The sequence below is a fragment of the Aegilops tauschii genome, chromosome 6, assembly GCF_002575655.3.
Source record: "Aegilops tauschii subsp. strangulata cultivar AL8/78 chromosome 6, Aet v6.0, whole genome shotgun sequence".
NCBI classification, from domain to species: domain Eukaryota; kingdom Viridiplantae; phylum Streptophyta; class Magnoliopsida; order Poales; family Poaceae; genus Aegilops; species Aegilops tauschii.
In genome coordinates this window covers 36,832,601-36,855,977 of record NC_053040.3, presented here as the reverse complement: position 1 = coordinate 36,855,977, position 23,377 = coordinate 36,832,601, and the positions used below count along the sequence as shown (strand labels likewise).

Below are 23,377 nucleotides of genomic sequence, written 5' to 3'. Positions count from 1 at the left end.
CATTAGTTGCAATGCTTGCAAGGCTTAAGTGATGTGCATTAGCGAGAGGGCCCAGAGATACCTCTCCGACAATCGGAGTGACAAATCCTAATCTCGAAATACGCCAACCCAACAAGTACCTTCGGAGACACCTATAGAGCACCTTTATAATCACCCAGTTACGTTGTGACGTTTGGTAGCACACAAAGTGTTCCTCCGGTAAACGGGAGTTGCATAATCTCATGGTCATAGGAACATGTAAAAGTCATGAAGAAAGCAATAGCAATATACTAAATGATCGAGTGCTAAGCTAACGGAATGGGTCAAGTCAATCACATCATTCTCCTAATGATGTGATCCCGTTAATCAAATGACAACTCATGTCAATGGCTAGGAAATATAACCATCTTTGATCAACGAGCTAGTCAAGTAGAGGCATACTAGTGACACTCTGTTTGTCTATGTATTCACACAAGTATTATGTTTCCGGTTAATACAATTCTAGCATGAATAATAAACATTTATCATGATATAAGGAAATAAATAATAACTTTATTATTGCCTCTAGGGCATATTTCCTTCAATTATGCCAAGTAGCATTCCACATCAAATTTTTTGTTATTATCATTTACCTACTCGAGGACGAGCAGGAATTAAGTTTGGGGATGCTGATACATCTCCAACGTATCTATAATTTTTGATTGTTCCATGCTATTATATTATCAATCTTGGATGTTTATGGGCTTTATTTTACACTTTTATATTATTTTTGGGACTAACCTATTGACCCAGAGCCTAGTGCCAGTTCCTGTTTTTTCCCTTGTTTCAGTGTTTCGAAGAAAAGGAATATCAAACAGAGTCGAAACGGAATGAAACCTTCTGGAGAAGTTATTTGAGGAAGGAAAGCAACCCGGGAGACTTGGATTCCACGTCAAGGAAGCAACAAGGAAGGCACGAGGCAGGGGCACCTCGTGGGCCCCTCGTGGCTCCCCTGACGTACTTCTTCCTCCTATATATATCCATATACCCTAAAAACTTCGAAGAACAGAATAGATCTGGAGTTCCGCCGCCGCAAGCCTCTATAGCCACCAAAAACCTCTCGGGACCCTGTTCCGGCACCCTGCCGGAGGGGGGATCCCTCACCGGTGGCCATCTTCATCATCCCGACACTCTCCATGATGAGGAGGGAGTAGTTCACCCTCGGGGATGAGGGTATGTACCAGTAGCTATGTGTTTGATCTCTCTCTCTCTCTCTCTCTCTCTCTCTCTCTCTCTCGTGTTCTTGATTTGGCACGATCTTGATGTATCGCGAGCTTTGCTATTATAGTTGGATCTTATGTTGCTTCTCCCCCTCTACTCTCTTGTAATGGATTGAGTTTTCCCTTTGAAGTAATCTTATCGGATTAAGTCTTTAATGATTTGAGAACACTTGATGTATGTCTTGCCGTGCGTATCTGTGGTGACAATGGGATATCACGTGATTCACTTGATGTATGTTTTGGTGATCAACTTGTGGGTTCCGCCCATGAACCTATGCATAGGGGTTGGCACACGTTTTCGTCTTGATTCTCCGGTAGAAACTTTGGGGCACTCTTTGAGGTTCTATGTGTTGGTTGAATAGATGAATCTGAGATTGTGTGATGCATATCGTATAATCATACCCACGGATACTTGAGGTGACATTGGAGTATCTAGGTGACATTAGGGTTTTGGTTGATTTGTGTCTTAAGGTGTTATTCTAGTACGAACTCTAGGGCTGTTTGTGACACTTATAGGAATAGCCCAACAGATTGATTGGAAAGAATAACTTTGAGGTGGTTTCGTACCCTACCATAATCTCTTCGTTTGTTCTTCGCTATTAGTGACTTTGGAGTGACTCTTTGTTGCATGTTGAGGGCTAGTTATATGATCCAATTATGTTATTATTGTTGAGAGAACTTGCACTAGTGAAAGTATGAACCCTAGGCCTTGTTTCCTAGCGTTGCAATACCGTTTGTGCTCACTTTTATTGCTTGCTACCTTGCTGTTTTTATATTTGCAGATTACAAAAACCTATATCTACCATCCATATTGCACTTGTATCACCATCTCTTCGCCGAACTAGTGCACCTATACAATTTACCATTGTATTGGGTGTGTTGGGGACACAAGTGACTCTTTGTTATTTGGTTGCAGGGTTGCTTGAGAGAGACCATCTTCATCCTACGCCTCCCACGGATTGATAAACCTTAGGTCATCCACTTGAGGGAAATTTGCTACTGTCCTACAAACCTCTGCACTTGGAGGCCCAACAATGTCTACAAAGAAGGTTGTGTAGTAGACATCAGTTGTCATCAATTACCAAAAAGGGGGAGATTGAAAGCACAAGTGCTCCCTGGGTGATTTTGGTAATTAATGTCAACATATCTCTTGTTGGACTAATGCTTCTACCTAGTATGTTTCAGATAAGTTCAACAATGGAGTGGCATGGACTAGAGGATGTGGAACCCCTTCAAGATGCTGAGGACAAAGGATTGGCTCAAGCTCAAAGCTCAGGACTCTACATTTTTCTATTTTAGTGATCCAAGATCACATTGAGTCCATAGGAAAAGCCAATACTATTAAGAGGGGATGAGGTGTTGCTTAATGGCTTGCTTGCTCAAAGTGCTTAGTGATATGCTCCAAAGCCCTCAACCACTTTCTCACATCCACATATGTCCCAAACCAAAAGTCAAACTCGGCCCCACCGAAACTTTCTATCCGGCGCCACCGAGTTCTCTTGACATAGCCACTGCCAGAAACCCTAGTCAATTCGGTGTCACCGATGGGATCTCGGTCTCACCGAGATGGGCTTGCAGACTCTCTGTTGCCTATTGCAATAATTTTGGTCCCGCCAAAATATGCAATCGGCCCCACCGAGTTTGCTTCGCCAACTTTTTGTTTCGCTTATTACCCAAATCGGTCCCACCGAGTTTGAGTAATCGGTCAAACCGAGATGAGGCTTTACCCTAACCCTAGCACATCGGTCCCACCGAGTTGATCCATTCGGTCCCACCGAAATGCCTAACGGTCACATTATGAACTGAATCGGTCCGACCGAGTTTCATGATTCGGTCCCACCGAGTTTGGTGATTTGTGTGTAACGGTTAGATTTTGTGTGGAGGCTATAAATACCCCTCCACCCACTCTTCATTCGTGGAGAGAGCCATCAGAACATGCCTACACTTCCAACACATATTTTCTGAGAGAGAACCACCTACACTTGTGTTGAGGTCAAGATATTCCATTCCAACAACATAAATCTTGATCTCTAGTCTTCCCCAAGTTGCTTTCCACTCAAATCTTCTTTCCACCAAGTCCAAATCCTGTAAGAGAGAGTTGAGTGTTGGGGAGACTATCATTTGAAGCACAAGAGCAAGGAGTTCATCATCAACACACCATTTGTTACCTCTTGGAGAGTGGTGTCTCCTAGATTGGCTCGGTGTCACTTGGGAGCCTCCGTCAAGATTGTGGAGTTGAACCAAGGAGTTTGTAAGGGCAAGGAGATCGCCTACTTCGTGAAAATCTACCCGAGTGAGGCAAGTCCTTCGTGGGCGACGGCCATGGTGGGATAGACAAGGTTGCTTCTTCGTGGACCCTTCGTGGGTGGAGCCCTCCGTGGACTCGCGCAACCGTTACCCTTCGTGGGTTGAAGTCTCCATCAACGTGGATGTACGATAGCACCACCTATCAGAACCACGGATAAAAAATCTCTGTGTCTCCAAATTGCGTTTGCACACTCCAATCCCATCCCTTTACTTTGTTGCAACTTGCATGCTTTACATTCCGCTGCTCATATACTCTTGTCATGCTTGCTTGATATGTATTGTGAATGTTTAAACTTGTGCCAAAACTCCACTTCAACCAAAGGAAATTAAAAACTGCAACTTTTCTTACTTAGAGTCTATTCACCTCCCCTCTAGACACCTCTTCTCGATCCTTTCACATTTTCGTTCACATGAATAGATTTATATAGTTTACTCTTTACTTCTTTTAACTTATGTTGTTCTCGTTAGGAGATTCTGACCAGATATGTTCGGAGTGTCCGAGTAAGTCAAGAACTGACATTTCTTGAGAACAAGTGCATCGAAGGTTCCGAGTGCAGAAGTCCTGGAAGCTCCAACTAACTTAGGGTTTGCATCTGGAGAAGGTCAGAGGAGCCGAAGAAGGATGGTTCAGAGATTCCTGGTAAGGAAGATCAAAGAAGTAGTGGGAAACATGAAGCAGTTTTTTAGGGCCTTAGGGTCTGAACTTTAAGCACACTTGAGAAAGAAATTCAGCTTAGCAGCCTTGATACCCTTTCGATAGTATCGTCATACCTATGGACCATAATAGAAATGCTAAGTCCTTGACTTATCCAACACTTGTCATTGAAGACGCGGTGGGGCCATCAATCATTTCCTTGTTGAACCCTATGGAACATGATCTAAAATATACTTGAAAATTCATTAGCTCCAAGATCTATGTTGTCATTAATCATAAAAACCCACTAGGGGAACAAGGATTGCAAATTTACCATTTCTCGCTCGAATTTCCTCTAGTGTCTTATGCCGCTATATTGACCTCTGTCACTGACCGCGGGCAAACTGCTTTCTAGCTGGATCTTTGGGTCCCAAGTGGTGTTATGTACGTTGCCTTCCCCGCGCGCTCTACTCCCACTACCTCCGCCAGGATGTCTCGGTTGCATTTGTTCTTATCGCTGCGGGAGTGCTTTCTACTATTTGTGGTGTTGGCCCCAATATTTATGCTATAGGGGCCAACAATCATGTCTACTTACTTCACTTGGTTGAATGCAATGCATTTTCCATGCATGGAGTCCTTTGTATTTTTCTGTTTTCTTTTTTGACCTAAGATACAAGGCGGTCAATTAAAGGGTAAATTGATGCATGACCTTAAGAAGTTTTGGTTTTACGAAATGAATTAGTAGTCTCAGTTTTTAAATATGGCACTACAAAGTTTGCATAATTTGAATTACTATACCATTACATTCCGGTTGAGAGCATTAAGAATCAAATGCGCATACCGTATTTAATCTCGTATTTTATACCCGGACAAAAAAAAATGCCCTTACTTTCTACTCCCTATGAGCTCTGCAGCCGATCCCTTGTCTCCAGTCCAATAAGCTCTGCTTCTCTCCCTCAAAAAAAAACTCCGCTTCTCTCCCTAAAAAAAACTCTGCTTCTCTCCCTCAAAAAAAAAAACTCTGCTTCTCTCCCTCGAAAAAAAAAACTCTGCTTCTCTCTCGATAAAAACAATGCCGCCGCCGCATCTGCTCTGCTTCTTGCCGCTGCCGGCGCCGCCGCTCTGCTTCTCCTCTCCTCGCCCCCTCCCTTGCTGGCAGCAGCCGCCGCTTCCCCTGCTGCTCTGCTTCTCCCGGCTGTACTGCTCCTGCCCTCCCCTCCGCTTATCCCAACTCTCTCCAACCAGCCTCCCTAATTCTGCACCTCGTCGCTGGTGCTCGCCGACGGTGCCGCGCCTGCCTCTCCGACGTGTTGGTTAAACTGAAGTCTGAAGATCAAGTGTTGGCTAGGTACAGGCATTAGCAGCCAGCAGCTGGCATTCGGAAATTCTTGCATTCGTTTGTGTTCATTTGTGGTCAGGGGGAGAACAGCCGCAACTCTGCAATTAATATTAAACCCAACAGGAAGTGTGTCCCTAATCTCTTCCTCTACCTGTACTCTCATTGCTCTTCCTGATTGCCTGTGTGCCCATGCTGGTCCATTAATCTGGTGCCTAGCCCATTTCCTTACCCTCCCATATTGCAATTTTAGCATGTTCGTACCAATCTTTCTTTGACTGTGTACAGAGTTTCAAATACCTCATCAGTGAGTAATTTGAAGTTCAGAAGCATGACAGATGTTTAAAGAGCGAGCACATATGTGGATTCAGTTTTGGGATAAATGATACTGTAGAGTGGTAATGCACAGCTAGATGTTCCTATTTGACCAACTGGTATTGGATATGTGGTCAGCTTTATATAAAAAATAAATTACAAACACTAAACGTCAGGGCCTGATACGTACGGAGTATTGTGCTGTCTATCTTTTGAAATCTGTTCTGCTTTAGAAACTTTTTTAATATGCAACTTATGCTTCATAGTTTGGATGAATCTCAAACGGCAATTAACACTGGCATACACCATAGTTGGTTTGACTAAATATATCTGATGTATTAACTAGTGCTCCCTCTGTAAACTAATATAAGAGCGTTTAGATCACTACTTTAGTGATCTAAACGCTCTTATATAAGTTTACAGAGGGAGTACTTTTTTACAATGCCCTCGGAATACGAGGATGCTGCACTGAAAAGTGAAAACCCGAAGTAGCCTTGCCTACCTGAACTTTTGGCAAAGTGTTATATTTAGCCCGGCATCATCCACACCAATGATTTTGAGCTCATATGGTGTAATGGGTGTGTTCTGACTGTCTGTGAATTGGTAATTCTTTATGTCGACCATTTGTATTTCATTTCTTCTGCTGCTTCATTTCTTATTTTCTTCGGACACATTTTCATAGTAGAGCATGCACACCAATCTGTCGACCGAGAAGCGGAGTTGATCTCCCACATCCTAACTGAATGTGTCTTCGCCAGGGGGGTTTGGCACTATGCCGCCTGCGTCTGCTCGCGCTCCCTCATGATGTTTGATCGCAGGCGTGTTAGAGTAGCTGTACAGTCCTCTTTTTTCAGTTTTATGTGCCATCTAGGTGCTTTCTTCTAATACAAAAGAAACACACACTTTGGTTGGTGTTCAGGAGGCGGGAAAAATACGCTTATGTTTGTGTTATACTAGGACCTTGTGATATTTAAGTACATCATCTGTGTCATTTGTTTAGCATACACCTTGTGACAAGACTTGAATGTATGAGCAAAGAGCAATGCACAATCTCACTGAAAAGTTGATGATTTTTCAATCTCACTTTGAATGCCATCAAGGAAAGTAAACCAGGAACAAGTTTACTCTGAAATCTGCAGCCAGCTTCGTATTTGTTTGTTCCATACTACTCCCTCTGTTTCTGAATATAAGACCTTTTTAGAGATTTCAATACGGACTATGAAATCTCTAAAAGGGCTTATATTTAGTAACGGAGGGAGTACATCATATCTGTAGTTTGGCTACTTATATTTATCTAGCCTCTGGACGATTATGAGTGCACTATGCCCTGCTACTGCTTGACCTCGTACAGAATGCAGTTATATGATTATCATTAAACTATTATTTCATCTACAGAAAATTGTAAGCATAGAACCTATGATGTTCTTACATACGATTCCTGATAGAGGACTCATATTGATTTCAACAGACAGAAACATCTTATTATAAAACCTATGGTGCCCTGTTCTATTAATATTTTCGAAGCTTCTTATGATTCTATCATAAAATCACTGCATTTCCCAGTTATGCAAAATACAGGATCTAAAGAAACCGCATGATCATCGACTCATTGCGAAAAAAACTAAGATGAAATGCTTCGTCCACAGATCACATTACAGAGATGAATGTCAGAAGAGTGACTACATCCAGCGTCAACAATTTCAGCAGTCCTGAATCATAGGACGGCGAGGCCAAAACACCTGTTCTGTCGACGGAACGGAGCGAGTTTAGCTAGCAGAAGAAACACGAGAGCTGCTGATTGCATTTTTCTAAACCATATCTATGTATTCTATAGGCAAAAGTAGGCGTTCAGTTCTGCTGTCCTTGTAACCCGAACTTGTGAAGAACTCCCACTTTGATCTTCATCTACACTGTGTCAACATCTGGGTGTCGCAGCTCATCGTAGGCTGAATTAGGGGAAATTACAAGCGAGTTAGGAACCAGACATGATCAGTAAATAGATGAAGAAGGGAAAATCTTGAAACAATATAATGCAACGAACTAAGCTTTTGGGCACTACTGTAACATACTACCCGAATTTAATTCAGAGGTTAGAAAATCAGCACTATATGCAAATGTGAAATGAGATGACTGAACTTGATTTGCCTATCTATCTATAGGCAAATGTTCCGTAATGGAACTGAATTATATGAATCAAGGACTGAACAAATCGACATGGCACCTACTATTTTCATCCAACTACTTTTACTCTTCTGCAGTATAAGACTACAACAGTTTCAAACAACTACCAAATCCTAAATGAACTACTTTTAATCTTCTATAATATCGTTTTTCCAAGCATGATCAGACTAGCACTCAACTATAGTAAAATTCTAAATATTTTCATGCAGTAAAATAGTATCTACGCCAACATCTGCACATTGTGCATCACAGATTCAAGAGCAGGGTACATTTCATCAAAGAAGATCAGCAGGGAACAGATGAACAACCTAAATATCAGAATTTTGTAAGATAAAAAAAAAAGCAAGACCAAGGTTACAGCTCATGTACAAAACCTGAAAACAGCTCATGTGCAGAAACAAGATTCATTTAATTTAGCTTTGTTGGAACCTGAATTTTGTTCACAGAGTTATTCAACGCAAGTAAAATGGGCTAAATCAAACAGATGTCACACTTGTCTATGTTAAGGCCGAAAGGAGATGAATCAACTGATTTGGAGTTTTAAGTTCCATGATGATTTATTGCCCTAATAAGATCTTCTTTTCCTTACCTACAAGATTACAACAGTTGCAGAAAATTCCCAATACCTATCAGACTACAAGAATTTCAGTTAACTGTTTTTTTTCAGACTACAGCATTTTCATTAAACTGTTTCTGGGACTATAACATTTTCATTAAACTGTTTCTGGGACTATAACAGTTTCAGTAAAGTGTTTCTGGGACTATAACATTTTCAGTAAACTGTTTCAGGCCTGTGAGAAATCCTGAATACGCAAAAATGACCTGAATAGTGCCATCTCTGAACATTTTCAGTAAACTGTTTCAGTAAACTGTTTCTGGGACTATAACATTTTCAGTAAACATTTCCACCAGTTTCATTTCCTTCCCGTAAGGTTACTAGGCCTGTGAGAAATCCTGAATACGCAAAAATGACCTGAATAGTGCCATCTCTGAACTCTAACTAAATCACTCCCAGCATAGGAATCCGCATCTTGTGACCTATCAACTAAATCACTGAAGTTTCTGAATGCAGGGATCCCAAATCTAACTACAGCAAAGTACAGCATCCCAAAATCTATTGCAAGTTCTGAATGCAGGAACATAGTTTCTCGATCGATTAGTTCGTTTGAATCCCAAACGTACCTTGGCCTTTCTTCAGAAAGGTACTCCGGGCGGGGGAACCACGCCGTCGCAACATGGACACGCGAAGCGTCGGGCGTGGCAGTGCCTGCACAGGAAGACGTGGCCACAGGGAAACGGCAGCGCCGCCTGCCGGAACTGGCAATCCCAGCACGTGCTACCTACGTGGCCGACAGGCGGCACCGGAGGGTGCCCGTAGAGCTGCAGCGCCCCCTGTGGGTGGTGCGGGAGGTGCGGAGGCGTCACCTCGTAGCGCCACTGTACGTCGATGAACAGCGCTGGGCGCCCAGGTGCGGAGACGTGGAAGCGCATGTGCTGCGGCCGCGCCGCGAACTGCATCGCGCTGGCGTAGTGGGCGAGCCCCGGCGGCGCGAACTGGGGCGGAGGCCCCTGGAGCGGAACAAGGTCCCTGGGCGCCAGGTTGGGGTAGCGGGGGGCCTGCAGTGGCGGCGGCCCCTGGAGCGGAACGAGGCTGAGGTAGTGGGGGGGGGGGGGGGGGGGGGGGGGGGGGGGGGGGGCAGCGGCAGCGGCGGCGCGTCGCAGGTCCTGGAAGAAGTCGCCGAAGGTGGTCCCAAACCTGTAGCCGCCGAACGCCTGCGCAGCAGGCAAGAGGGTGGGAGCCCCTGAACGAATTCCGCCGAACGCAAGAAATCAACACGGAACTTCGGTTCGGCTGAAACTGATCCGCACCCGAGAGAAGTGCCGCCGCTTCGGCGAGGCTTCCCGGAGACGCGCAGATCGGCGGGCGCGCGGAGATGGTCGCCGCGGTAGAGCTCGTCCCCGGCGCGGTATCACCCGCCTCGCGCTCCTCGTCGGTGGCCGCGGTCTCCGCCGCGGAATCAAGCTCCTCGGCTGTGGCCGCGGTCTCCGCCTCGCGCTCCTCGTCGGTGGCCGCGGTCTCCGACTCGCGCTCCTCGTTGGTGGCCGCGGTCTCCGCCGCGGCATCAAGCTCCTCGGGCGTGGCCGCAGTCCCCGCCGCGGCAAGCCCCCGGCGCCCGTAGAGGGAAAGCGGCAGGCCGATGGCGATGATAGTATCCCGTCCGCTCCGACGCTCCGCGCTCGTCGTAGGGCCCGCCGCTATCCCGCTCCTCGGAGGACGCGGTGGCTCGGTACCCAGAGGCGGAAAAGCGGTGTCGTCGAGCAGGCCGGGCACCGGCGGGGCGGGGGCAGGGGCCGGCGCGGCGGGGGCGGGGGCCGGCGAGGAGGAGGCAGCGGCGCTCGTGGACGACATGGCGGCGGAGGAGGAGGAGCTCATGGAGGACAACGAGGAGGGGGAGGAGGAGGACGCCATGGAGGCGGTCGTTGGGATTGGCGGGAGTATGAAGAATTGGTGGGGAAGGCGGTTGGGCCGTTGGTAGGGGCCGGGTGGTGCCCTCCCTCCCGTATTTATGCACAGCGCAAGAATCACTAGCTACTGGCCGAATCCAGCGATGGAAGGGCATCATAACCTGCAGCCTGCACCATTTCTTCTTCACCTTGAGAGGTTGCAGCATTCAGAACCGGAAACCATGCAATGCATGCACACCTTGCCAGGAGGAGCTGAAAACCAAATCTTCTGAGATGACACTAGACATCAAAACATATATCTGAAAAAAATGTTAATTATGTATTTGGAAAATGGTAAACGTGTATAAGAACTTTTTTCCTTATGTATACGAAAAATGTCATTCTGTATGAGAAAAACTAGACATCAAAACAATATCTGAAAAAATATTAATCATGTATTTGAAAAATGCTGAACGTGTCTAAGAAAAATGTTTCTAATGTATACGACAAATGTACAAATTGTCTGAAAAAAATTAGCCATCAAAACAAATATATGAAAAAAATTGTTAAACATATATCTCAAAATTGTTAAATGAGTATAAAATAATGTTACAACTGTATGCAAAAAATGTACAATCTGTATGAAAAAAATCTCAAAACATATATATTTTTAAAGTTAATCGTGTGTTCTAAAAATAATAAATGTGGATAAACAAAGGGTTACTGCTATATATGGAGAATGTACAATGCGTATGAAAAAGGTATAAAAACAAAGAAAACCAAAGACAAAAAGAAAACAGGAAAAACCAAAGAAACCGATGCCAAACAGTGGAACATAGTGAAAAATAAAATAAAAAACAAAGAAAACCAAGAAAAACCAAAGCAAAAGAAATCGATGACAAACAGTGGAACAATTGTGAAAACCACGGAAAACGATAAAACCAAAAAAGAAACCCATAGAAAATGAAAAAAAAATCCGATGGAAGCTGACAAAGAAACAAAAGAAAAGGAATGAAAACCGAGAAAGAAACAAATAAACCAGATGAAAAAGTAGAAGAAGAAAAGAAAAACCTTGAAAGAAACAAGGAAAACCGGTGAAAACCTAGAAACCTAAAAAATGGAGATAAACCAATGAAGAAACAAAAAAAAACAATGGAGAAATTTTGTTCAGTGAGATATAGTCTTCGCACTTGGGTGGTGGAAGTTATATATACAATTTCAGAAAAATTTCGATTCAGATGGTGCATGAGCCCGCCTGGTTCTCGTGACATGCATTTTGGAAAGATGGTGCTGCTCTGAGAGGAAACTGGATTCTGTTGGTGGGTGCAGTCACAATTTAAGAAATTTTCAACTTGGATGCCTCGTTGCTCCCGTGAGCGTCGGCGATGTGGCGAACCCTCGCCTTAGCCTTCGGCGTCTCCTCTCTCCTGCTGTCCTCCTCTCGCAGTTGCCGACGGGTTCCATCGGGCGAACCGCATAGGGCATTGGCGGCTAAGAGGCCTTCCCTCCTTCCTCGAAAGGGAGCGGTGTCGCTGGGTGCAACTGCCCATCAGGGCCACGGGCGCTCCATCAGGGCCACGGGTGCTCCATGAACGCTGCAGGGGCCTGTGGGACGCGGTGGCTTGATGGCGTCGGATGTGCTCTACGTGGCTCATCTCGCTAGTGGTGGCAAATGGTGGCGCCGTCCTACGTTTGCGGGCTGGCGTGCTGCAACGGGGTTGGGCTCAATGGGTTGCGGCTTGCTTTGGATGGATCTCCTTGTGGATGCGGAGAATTGAGCCCTAACGAGCTTGGGGTTACAGCGAGCTCACTCATTCATACCAGTAATCGTACCACTCCTAGGCGAAAATTCACTAATAGAAAAGAAAGCATTAGCAACGGCCCTCAGAAGTGGTTGTGATCGAGCAGAACAAAGCTGGCTCTAATATTTCAGCGGAGGCTGCTAGTTTCGAATGCCTGACCGCCTCTGGTTCCTAAGTATTAGAGGCGGCTTTGCAGCTATAAACGCCTATGTGTTGGGGAACGTAGCATGCAATTTCAAAAAAATTCTTACGATCACGCAAGATCTATCTAGGAGATGCATAGCAACGAGAGGGGGAGAGTGTGCCCACGTACCCTCGTAGACTGGAAGCGGAAGCATTATGTTAACGTGGTTGATGTAGTCGAACATCTTCGCGATCCAACCGATCTAGTACCGAACGTACGACACCTCCGAGTTCAGCACACCTTCAGCTCGATGACGTCCCTCGAACTCTTGATCCAGCAGAGGGTCGAGGGAGAGTTTCGTCAGCACGACGGCATGGTGACGGTGATGGTGATGTGATCCGCGCAGGGCTTCACCTAAGCACTACGACGCTATGACCGGAGGAGTAAACTGTGGAGGGGGGCACCGCACACGGCTAAGAGAACAACTGATGTGCTTTGGGGTGCCCCCTACCCCCGTACATAAAGGAGGAGGGGAGGAAGCCGGCCACTAGGGGCGCGCCAAGGAGAGGGGAGTCCTACTAGGACTCCAGTCCTAGTAGGATTCTCAAGGAAATATGCCCTAGAGGCAATAATAAAGTTGTTATTTATATTTCCTTATATCATGATAAATGTTTATTATTCATGCTAGAATTGTATTAACCAGAAACTTAGTACATGTGTGAATACATAGACAAACAGAGTGTCATTAGTATGCCTCTACTTGACTAGCTCGTTGATCAAAGATGGTTAAGTTTCCTAGCCATAGACATGAGTTGTCATTTGATTAACGGGATCACATCATTAGAGAATGAGGTGATTGACATGACCCATCCATTAGCTTAGTACGATGATCGTTTAGTTCGTTGCTATTGCTTTCTTCATGACTTATACATGTTCCTATGACTATGAGATTATGCAACTCCCGAATACCGGAGGAACACTTAGTGTGCTATCAAACGTCACAACGTAACTGGGTGATTATAAAGATGCTCTACAGGTGTGTCTCCGATGGTGTTTGTGAGTTGGCATAGATCGAGATTAGGATTTGTCACTCCGATTGTCGGAGAGGTATCTTTGGGCCCTCTCGGTAATGCACATCACTATAAGCCTTACAAGCAATGTGACTAACGAGTTAGTTACGGGATGATGCATTACGGAACGAGTAAAGAGACTTGCCGGTAACGAGATTGAACTAGGTATTGAGATACCGACGATCGAATCTCAGGCAAGTAACATACCGATGACAAAGGGAACTGTTGGAAATATGCCCTAGAGGCAATAATAAAATGGTTATTATTGTATTTCCTTGTTCATGATAATTGTCTGTTGTTCATGCTATAATTGTATTAGCTGGAAACCGTAATACATGTGTGAATACATAGACCACAACATGTCCCTAGTAAGCCTCTAGTTTACTAGCTCGTTGATCAATAGATGGTTATGGTTTCCTGATAACGGGATCACATCATTAGGAGAATGATGTGATGGACAAGACCCAATCCTAAGCATAGCACAAGATCGTGTAGTTCGTTTGCTAGAGCTTTTCTACTGTCAAGTATCATTTCCTTAGACCATGAGATTGTGCAACTCCCGGATACCGTAGGAATGCTTCGGGTGTACCAAACGTCACAACGTAACTGGGTGGCTATAAAGGTGCACTACAGGTATCTCCAAAAGTGTCTGTTGGGTTGGCACGAATCGAGACTGGGATTTGTCAGTCCGTATGACGGAGAGGTATCTCTGGGCCCACTCGGTAATGCATCATCATAATGAGCTCAATGTGACCAAGTGTTTGGTCACGGGATCATGCATTACGGTACGAGTAAAGTGACTTGCCGGTAACGAGATTGAACAAGGTATTGGGATACCGACGATCGAATCTCGGGCAAGTAACGTACCAATTGACAAAGGGAATTGTATACGGGATTGATTGATTGATTGAATCCTCGACATCGTGGTTCATCCGATGAGATCATCGTGGAACATGTGGGAGCCAACATGGGTATCCAGATCCCGCTGTTGGTTATTGACCGGAGAGTCGTCTCGGTCATGTCTGCATGTCTCCCGAACCCGTAGGGTCTACACACTTAAGGTTCGGTGACGCTAGAGTTGTAGAGATATTAGTATGCGGTTAACCGAAAGTTGTTCGGAGTCCCGGATGAGATCCCGGACATCACGAGGAATTCCGGAATGGTCCGTAGGTAAAGATTTATATATGGGAAGTCCTATTTTGGCCACCGGAAAATGTTCGGGATTTTTCGGTATTGTACCGGGAAGGTTCTAGAAGGTTCCGAAGTGGGGCCCACCTGCATGGGGGGACCCACATGAACGTGGGTAGTGGGGGCAAGGCCCCACACCCCTGGTCAAGGCGCACCAAGATGCCACCTTAGAAGGAATAAGATCATATCCCGAAGGGGTAAGATCAAGATCCCTAAAAAGGGGGATAACAATCGGTGGGGAAGGGAAATGATGGGATTTCTTTCCGCCACCTTTGCCAACGCCCCTATGGATTTGGAGGGCAAGAAACCAGCCCCCTCCACCCCTATATATAGTGGGGAGGCGCATGGGAGCAGCACCCCAAGCCCTGGCGCCTCCCTCCCTCCCGTGACACCTCTTCCTCCCCGCTTGCGCTTGGCGAAGCCCTGCCGGGATCCCGCTACTTCCACCACCACGCCGTCGTGTTGCTGGATCTCCATCAACTTCTCCTCCCCCCTTGCTGGATCAAGAAGGAGGAGACGTCCCCGCTCTGTACGTGTGTTGAACGCGGAGGTGCCGTTCGTTCGGCGCTAGGATCATCGGTGATTTGGATCACGACGAGTACGACTCCATCAACCCCGTTCTCTTGAACGCTTCCGCTCGCGATCTACAAGGGTATGTAGATGCACTCCTCCCCTCTCGTTGCTAGCATCTCCTAGATTGATCTTGGTGACACGTAGGAAAATTTTGAATTTCTGCTACGTTCTCCAACAGTGGCATCATGAGCCAGGTCTATGCGTAGATTCTATGCACGAGTAGAACACAAAGTAGTTGTGGGCGATGATTTGTTCAATTTGCTTGCCGTTACTAGTCTTATCTTGATTCGGCGGCATTGTGGGATGAAGCGGCCCGGACCGACCTTACACGTACTCTTACGTGAGACAGGTTCCACCGACTGACATGCACTTGATGCATAAGGTGGCTAGCGGGTGTCTGTCTCTCCCACTTTAGTTGGATCAGATTCGATGAAAGGGTCCTTATGAAGGGTAAATAGCAATTGGCATATCACCATTGTGGCTTTTGCGTAGGTAAGAAACGTTCTTGCTAGAAACCCATAGCAGCCACGTAAAACATGCAACAACAATTAGAAGACGTCTAACTTGTTTTTGCCGGGTATGCTATGTGATGTGATATGGCCAAAAGGATGTGATGAATTATATATGTGATGTATGAGATTGATCATGTTCTTGTAATAGGAATCACGACTTGCATGTCGATGAGTATGACAACCGGCAGGAGCCATAGGAGTTGTCTTAATTTATTGTATGACCTGCGTGTCAATGAAAACGCCATGTAATTACTTTACTTTATTGCTAACCGTTAGCCATAGTAGTAGAAGTAATAGTTGGCGAGACAACTTCATGAGGACACGATGATGGAGATCATGATGATGGAGATCATGGTGTCATGCCGGTGAAGAAGGTGATCATGCCGCGCCTCGAAGATGGAGATCAAAGGCGCAAGATGATATTGGCCATATCATGTCACTTTATGATTTGCATGTGATGTTTGTCATGTTTACATCTTATTTGCTTAGAACGACGGTAGCATAAATAAGACGATCCCTCACTAAAATTTCAAGAGATGTGTTCCCCCTAACGTTGCACCGTTGCGAAGGTTCATTGTTTCGAAGCACCACGTGATGATCGGGTGTGATAGATTCTAACGTTCGCATACAACGGGTGTTGACGAGCCTAGCATGTACAGACATGGCCTCGGAACACAAGCAAAACACTTAGGTTGACTTGACGAGCCTAGCATGTACAGACATGGCCTCGGAACACAAGAGACTGAAAGGTCGAACATGAGTCGTATAGTAGATACGATCAACATGGAGATGTTCACCGATGATGACTAGTCCGTCTCACGTGATGATCAGACACGGCCTAGTCGATTCGGATCATGTATCACTTAGATGACTAGAGGGATGTCTATCTAAGTGGGAGTTCATTAAATAATCAGATGAACTTAATTATCATGAACATAGTCAAAAGGTCTTTGCAAATAATGTCGTAGCTTACGCTTTAGTTCTACTAAGACATGTTCCTAGAGAAAATTTAGTTGAAAGTTGATAGTAGCAATTATGCGGACTGGGTCCGTAAACTGAGGATTGTCCTCATTGCTGCACAGAAGGCTTATGTCCTTAATGCACCGCTCGGTGTGCTGAACCTCGAGCGTCGTTTGTGGATGTTGCGAACATCTGACATACACGTTTTGATGACTACGTGATAGTTCAGTGCGTAATGTTGAACGGTTTAAAATTGTGGCACCAAAGACGGTTTTGAAACGTCGCAGAACATATGCGATGTTCCAAAGACTGAAATTGGGATTTCAGACTAGTAACCACGTCAAGAGGTATGAGACCTCTGACAAGTTTCTTAAGCCTGCAAACTAAGGGAGAAAAGCTCAATCGTTGAGCATGTGCTCAGATTGTCTGAGTACTACAATCACTTGAATCGAGTGGGAGTTAATCTTCCAGATGAGATAGTGATGGTTCTCCATAGTCACTGCCACCAAGCTATTAGAGCTTCGTGATGAACTATAACATATCAGGGATAGACATGATGATCCTTGAGCAACTCGTGATGTTTGACACCGCGAAAGTAGAAATCAAGTAGGAGCATCAATTGTTGATGGTTAGTAAAACCACTAGTTTCTAGAAGGGCAAGGGCAAGAAGGGATACTTCATGAAACGGCAAATCAGTTGCTGCTCTAGTGAAGAAACCCAAGATTGAACCCAAACCCGAGACTAAGTGCTTCTGAAATGAGGGGAACGGTCACTGAAGCAGAACTACCCTAGATACTTCGTAGATGAGAAGGCTGGCAAGGTCGACAGAAGTATATTGGATATACATTATATTAATGTGTACTTTACTAGTACTCCTAGTAGCACTAGGGTATTAGATACCGGTTCGGTTGCTAAGTGTTAGTAACTCGAAATAAAAGCTGCGGAATAAATGGAGACTAGCTAAAGGTGAGATGACGATATGTGTTGGAAGTGTTTCCAAGGTTGATGTGATCAAGCATCGCATGCTCCCTCTACCATCGAGATTGGGGTTAAACCTGAATAATTGTTATTTGGTGTTTGCGTTAAGCATAGACATGATTGGATTATGTTTATCGCAATACGGTTATTCATTAAAGGAGAATAATGGTTACTCTGTCTATTTGAATAATACCTTCAATGGTCTTGCACCTAAAATGAATGGTTTATTGAATCTCGATCGTAGTGATACACATGTTCATGCCAAAAGATATAAGATAGTAATGATAGTACCACATACTTGTGGCACTGCCACTTGAGTCATATTGGTATAAAACGCATGAAGAAGCTCCATGTTGATGGATCTTTGGACTCACTCGTTTTTGAAAAGATTGAGACATGCGAACCATGTCTATTAGTATATATGCATGAAGAAAGTCCATACAGATGGATCATTTGGACTCACTTGATTTTGAATCACTTGAGACATGCAAATCATACCACATGGGCAAGATGACTGAAAGGCCTCGTTTTCAGTAAGATGGAACAAGAGAGCAACTTGTTGGAAGTAATACATTTGATGTGTGCAGTCCAATGAGTGCTGAGGCACGCAGTGGATATCGTTATGTTCTTACTTCACAGATGATTTGAGTAGATGCTGAGAATATTTACTTGATGAAACACAAGTCTGAATTATTGAAAGGTTCAAGTAATTTCAGAGTGAAGTTGAAGATCGTCGTGACAAGAGGATAAAATGTCTGTGATATGATCACAGAGATGAATATCTGAGTTACGAGTTTGGCACACAATTAAGAAATTGTGGAAATTGTTTCACGACTAATACCGCCTGGAACACCATATTGTGATGGTGTGTCCAAACATCATAACTGCACCCTATTGGATATGGTGCATACCATGATGTCTCTTATCGAATTACAACTATCGTTTATGGGTTAGGCATTAGAGACAACCACATTCACTTTAAATAGGGCACCACGCAATTCCGTTGAGACGACACCATATGAACTATGGTTTAGAGAAACCTAAGCTGTCGTCTCTTAAAAGTTTGGGGCTGCGACGCTTATGTGAAAAAGTTTCAGGCTGATAAGCTCGAACCCAAAGCGGATAAATGCATCTTCATAGAATACCCAAAACAGTTGGGTATACCTCCTATTTCAGATCTGGAAGCAAAAGTGATTGTTTCTAGAAACGGGTCCTTTCTCGAGGAAAAGTTTCTCTCGAAAGAATTGAGTGCGAGGATGGTGGAGACTTGATGAGGTCATTGAACCGTCACTTCAACTAATGTGTAGCAGGGCACAGGAAGTTGTTCCTGTGGCACCTACACCAATTGAAGTGGAAGCTTATGATAGTGATCATGAAACTTCAGATCAAGTCACTACCAAACCTCATAGGACGACAAGGATGCGCACTACTTCAGAGTGGTACGTAATCCTGTCTTGGAAGTCATGTTGCTAGACAACAATGAACCTACGAGCTATGGAGAAGCGATGGTGGGCCCGGATTCCGACGAATGGCTTGAGGCCATAAAATCCGAGAGGATCCATGTATGAAAACAAAGTATAGACTTTGAAAGAACTACTTGATGGTCGTAAGGCTGTTGGGTACAAATGGATTTTAAAGGGAAGACAGACAATGATGGTAAGTGTCACCATTAAGAAAGCTCGACTTGTCGTTAAGATGTTTTCCGGCAAGTTCAAGGAGTTGACTGCGATGAGACTTTCTCACTCGTAGCGATGCTAAGAGTCTGTTGGAATTGTATTAGCAGTTACTGCATTATTTATGAAATCTTGCAGATAGGATGTCAAAACATTGTTTCCTCGACGATTTTCTTGAGGAAAGGTTGTATGTGATACAACCAGAAGGTTTTGTCAATCCTGAAAGATGCTAACAAGTATGCAAAGCTCCAGCAATCCTTCTAAGGATTGGAGTAAGCATCTCGGAGTTGGAATGAACGCTTTGATGAGATGATCAAAGATTCTGGGTTTATACAAGGTTCATGACAAACTTGTATTTCCAAAGAAGTGAGTGGGAGCACTATAGAATTTTTGATGAGTATATGTTGTTAACATATTGTTGATCAGAAATGATGTAGAATTTCTGGAAAGCATCCAGGGTTATTTGAAAAGTGTTTTTAATGGAAAACCTGGATTAAGCTACTTGAACATTGAGCATCAAGATCTATAAGGATAGATCAAAAATGCTTAATAGTACTTTCAAATGAATACATATCATGACAAGATTTTGAAGGAGTTCAAAATAGATCAGCAAAGAAGGAGTTCTTGGCTGTGTTACAAGGTGTGAGTATTGAGTAAGACTCAAGACCTGACCACTGCAGAAGAGAGAGAAAGGACGAAGGTCGTCCCCTACGCTTTAGACGTAGGCTCTACAGTATGCTATGCTGTGTACCGCACCTGAAGTGTGCCTTGCCATGAGTTAGTCAAGGGGTACAACAGTGATCCGGGAATGGATCACATGACAGCGGTCGAACTTATCCTTAGTATCTAGTGGACTAAGGAATTTTCTCGATTATGGAGGTGGTAAAATAGTTCGTCGTAAAGGGTTACGTCGATGCAAACTTTGACACTAATCCGGATGACTCTGAGTAGTAAACCGGATTCGTATAGTAGAGCAGTTATTTGGAATAGCTCCAAGTAGCGCGTGGTAGCTACATCTACAAGATGACTTAGAGATTTGTAAAGCACACACGGATCTGAATGTTGCAGACCCGTTGACTAAAACCTCTCTCGTAAGCATAACATGATCAAACCCTAGAACTCATTGAGTGTTAATCACATGGTGATGTGGACTAGATTATTGACTCTAGTGAACTTTGAGTGTTAATCACATGGTGATGTGAACTAGATTATTGACTCTAGTGCAAGTGGGAGACTGTTGGAAATATGCCCTAGAGGCAATAATAAAATGGTTATTATTGTATTTCCTTGTTCATGATAATTTTCTGTTGTTCATGCTATAATTGTATTAACTGGAAACCGTAATATGTGTGAATACATAGACCACAACATGTCCCTAGTAAGCCTCTAGTTGACTAGCTCGTTGATCAATAGATGGTTATGGTTTCCTGACCATGGACATTGGATGTCATTGATAACGGGATCACATCATTAGGAGAATGATGTGATGGACAAGTCCCAATCCTAAGCATATCACAAGATCGTGTAGTTCGTTTGCTAGAGCTTTTCTAATGTCAAGTATCATTTCCTTAGACCATGAGATTGTGCAACTCCCAGATACCGTAGGAATGCTTTGGGTGTACCAAACGTCACAACGTAACTGGGTGGCTATAAAGGTGCACTACAGGTATCTCCGAAAGTGTCTGTTGGGTTGGCACGAATCGAGACTGGGATTTGTCAGTCCGTATGACGGAGAGGTATCTCTGGGCCCACTCGGTAATGCATCATCATAATGAGCTCAATGTGACCAAGTGTTTGGTCACGGGATCATGCATTACGGTACGAGTAAAGTGACTTGCCGGTAACGAGATTGAACAAGGTATTGGGATACCGACGATCGAATCTCGGGCAAGTAACGTACCGATTGACAAAGGGAATTGTATACGGGATTGATTGATTGATTGATTGAATCCTCGACATCATGGTTCATCCGATGAGATCATCGTAGAACATGTGGGAGCCAACATGGGTATCCAGATCCCGCTGTTGGTTATTGACCGGAGAGTCGTCTCGGTCATGTCTGCATGTCTCCCGAACCCGTAGGGTCTACACACTTAAGGTTCGGTGACGCTAGAGTTGTAGAGATATTAGTATGCGGTTAACCGAAAGTTGTTCGGAGTCCCGGATGAGATCCCGGATGTCACGAGGAGTTCTGGAATGGTCCGGAGGTAAAGATTTATATATGGGAAGTCCTATTTTGGCCACCGGAAAATGTTCGGGATTTTTCGGTATTGTACCGGGAAGGTTCTAGAAGGTTCCGAAGTGGGGCCCACCTGCATGGGGGGACCCACATGAACGTGGGTAGTGGGGGCAAGGCCCCACACATGACGCTAAAGTTGTAGAGATATTAGTATGCGGTTAACCAAAAGTTGTTCGGAGTCCCGGATGAGATCCCGGATGTCACGAGGAGTTCTGGAATGGTCTGGAGGTAAAGATTTATATATGGAAAGTCCTATTTTGGCCACCGGAAAATGTTCGGGATTTTTCGGTATTGTACCGGGAAGGTTCTAGAAGGTTCCGAAGTGGGGCCCACCTGCATGGGGGGACCCACATGAACGTGGGTAGTGGGGGCAAGGCCCCACACCCCTGGTGAAGGCGCACCAAGATCCCACCTTAGAAGGAATAAGATCATATCCCGAAGGGATAAGATCAAGATCCCTAAAAAAGGGGGATAACAATCGGTGGGGAAGGGAAATGATGGGATTTCTTTCTCCCACCTTTCCCAACTCCCCAATGGACTTGGAGGGCAGGAAACCAGCCCCCTCCACCCCTATATATAGTGGGGAGGCGCATGGGAGCAGCACCCCAAGCCCTGGCACCTCCCTCCCTCCCGTGACACCTCTTCCTCCCCGCTTGCGCTTGGCGAAGCCCTGCCGGGATCCCGCTACTTCCACCACCACACCGTTGTGCTGCTGGATCTCCATCAATTTCTCCTCCCCCCTTGCTGGATCAAGAAGGAGGATACGTCCCCGCTCCGTACGTGTGTTGAACGCGGAGGTGCCGTCCGTTCGGCGCTAGGATCATCGGTGATTTGGATCACGACGAGTACGACCCCATCAACCCCGTTCTCTTGAACGCTTCCGCTCGCGATCTACAAGGGTATGTAGATGCACTCCTCCCCTCTCGTTGCTAGCATCTCCTAGATTGATCTTGGTGACACGTAGGAAAATTTTGAATTTCTGCTACGTTCTCCAACAGGAACAACGTATGTTGTTATGCGGTTTGACCGATAAACATCTTCGTATGTAGGAACCAATATGAGCATCTAGGTTCTGCTATTGGTTATTGACCGGAAGTGAGTCTCGGTCATGTCTACATAGTTCTCAAACCCGTAGGGTCCGCACGCTTAACGTTCGATGACGATCGGTATTATGAGTTTATGTGTTTTGATGTACCGAAGGTAGTTCGGAGTCCCGGATGTGATCACGAACATGACGAGGAGTCTCGAAATGGTCGGGACATAAAGATTGATATATTGGATGACTATATTCGGACACCGGAATAGTTTTGGGGGTCACCGAATAAATATCCGAGTGCCGGAAGGGTTATCGGAACCACCGGAGAAGTAATGGGCCTTACTGGGCCTAGGGGAGAGAGAGAGGGGCTGCCAAGGGCTGGCTGCCCCCCCCCCCCAGGGCCTAATCCGAATTGGACTAGGGGGAGGGGTGGCGCCCCCTCCTTCCTTCTCTTTCCCCCTCATTCCTTCTTCTCCTAGTAGGACTAGGAAAGGGGGGGAGTCCTACTCCTACTAGGAGGAGGATTCCTCCCCCCTTGGCGCGCCTATGAGGGCCGGCCGGCCTCCCCCTCCCTCCTTTATATACGTGGGGTGGGGGGCACCCTACAACACATCAAAGTTGATCTTAGCCGTGTGCGGTGCCCCCCTCCACAGATTTCTACCTCGGTCATATCGTTGTAGTGCTTAGGCGAGGCCTTGCGGCGGTAACTTCATCAACACCGTCACCACGTCGTCGTGCTGACGGAACTCTCCCTCAGCCTCCGCTG

The 23,377-nt window shown here is 45.2% G+C and overlaps 1 protein-coding gene across 1 annotated transcript; it reads right to left on the bottom strand.

Annotated features, from left to right (window-relative positions):
• Nucleotides 1-7,439: 7,439 nt before the first annotated feature.
• Nucleotides 7,440-10,481, bottom strand: LOC141025767 (uncharacterized). Its single transcript, XM_073501689.1, has 3 exons — nt 9,881-10,481; nt 9,194-9,813; nt 7,440-7,776 (listed from the first exon to the last, which is right to left on the bottom strand). The coding sequence occupies exons 1-2, from the start codon at nt 10,479-10,481 to the stop codon at nt 9,206-9,208; spliced, it is 1,209 nt and encodes a 402-aa protein (XP_073357790.1). The 3' UTR covers nt 7,440-7,776; nt 9,194-9,205.
• Nucleotides 10,482-23,377: the final 12,896 nt, after the last annotated feature.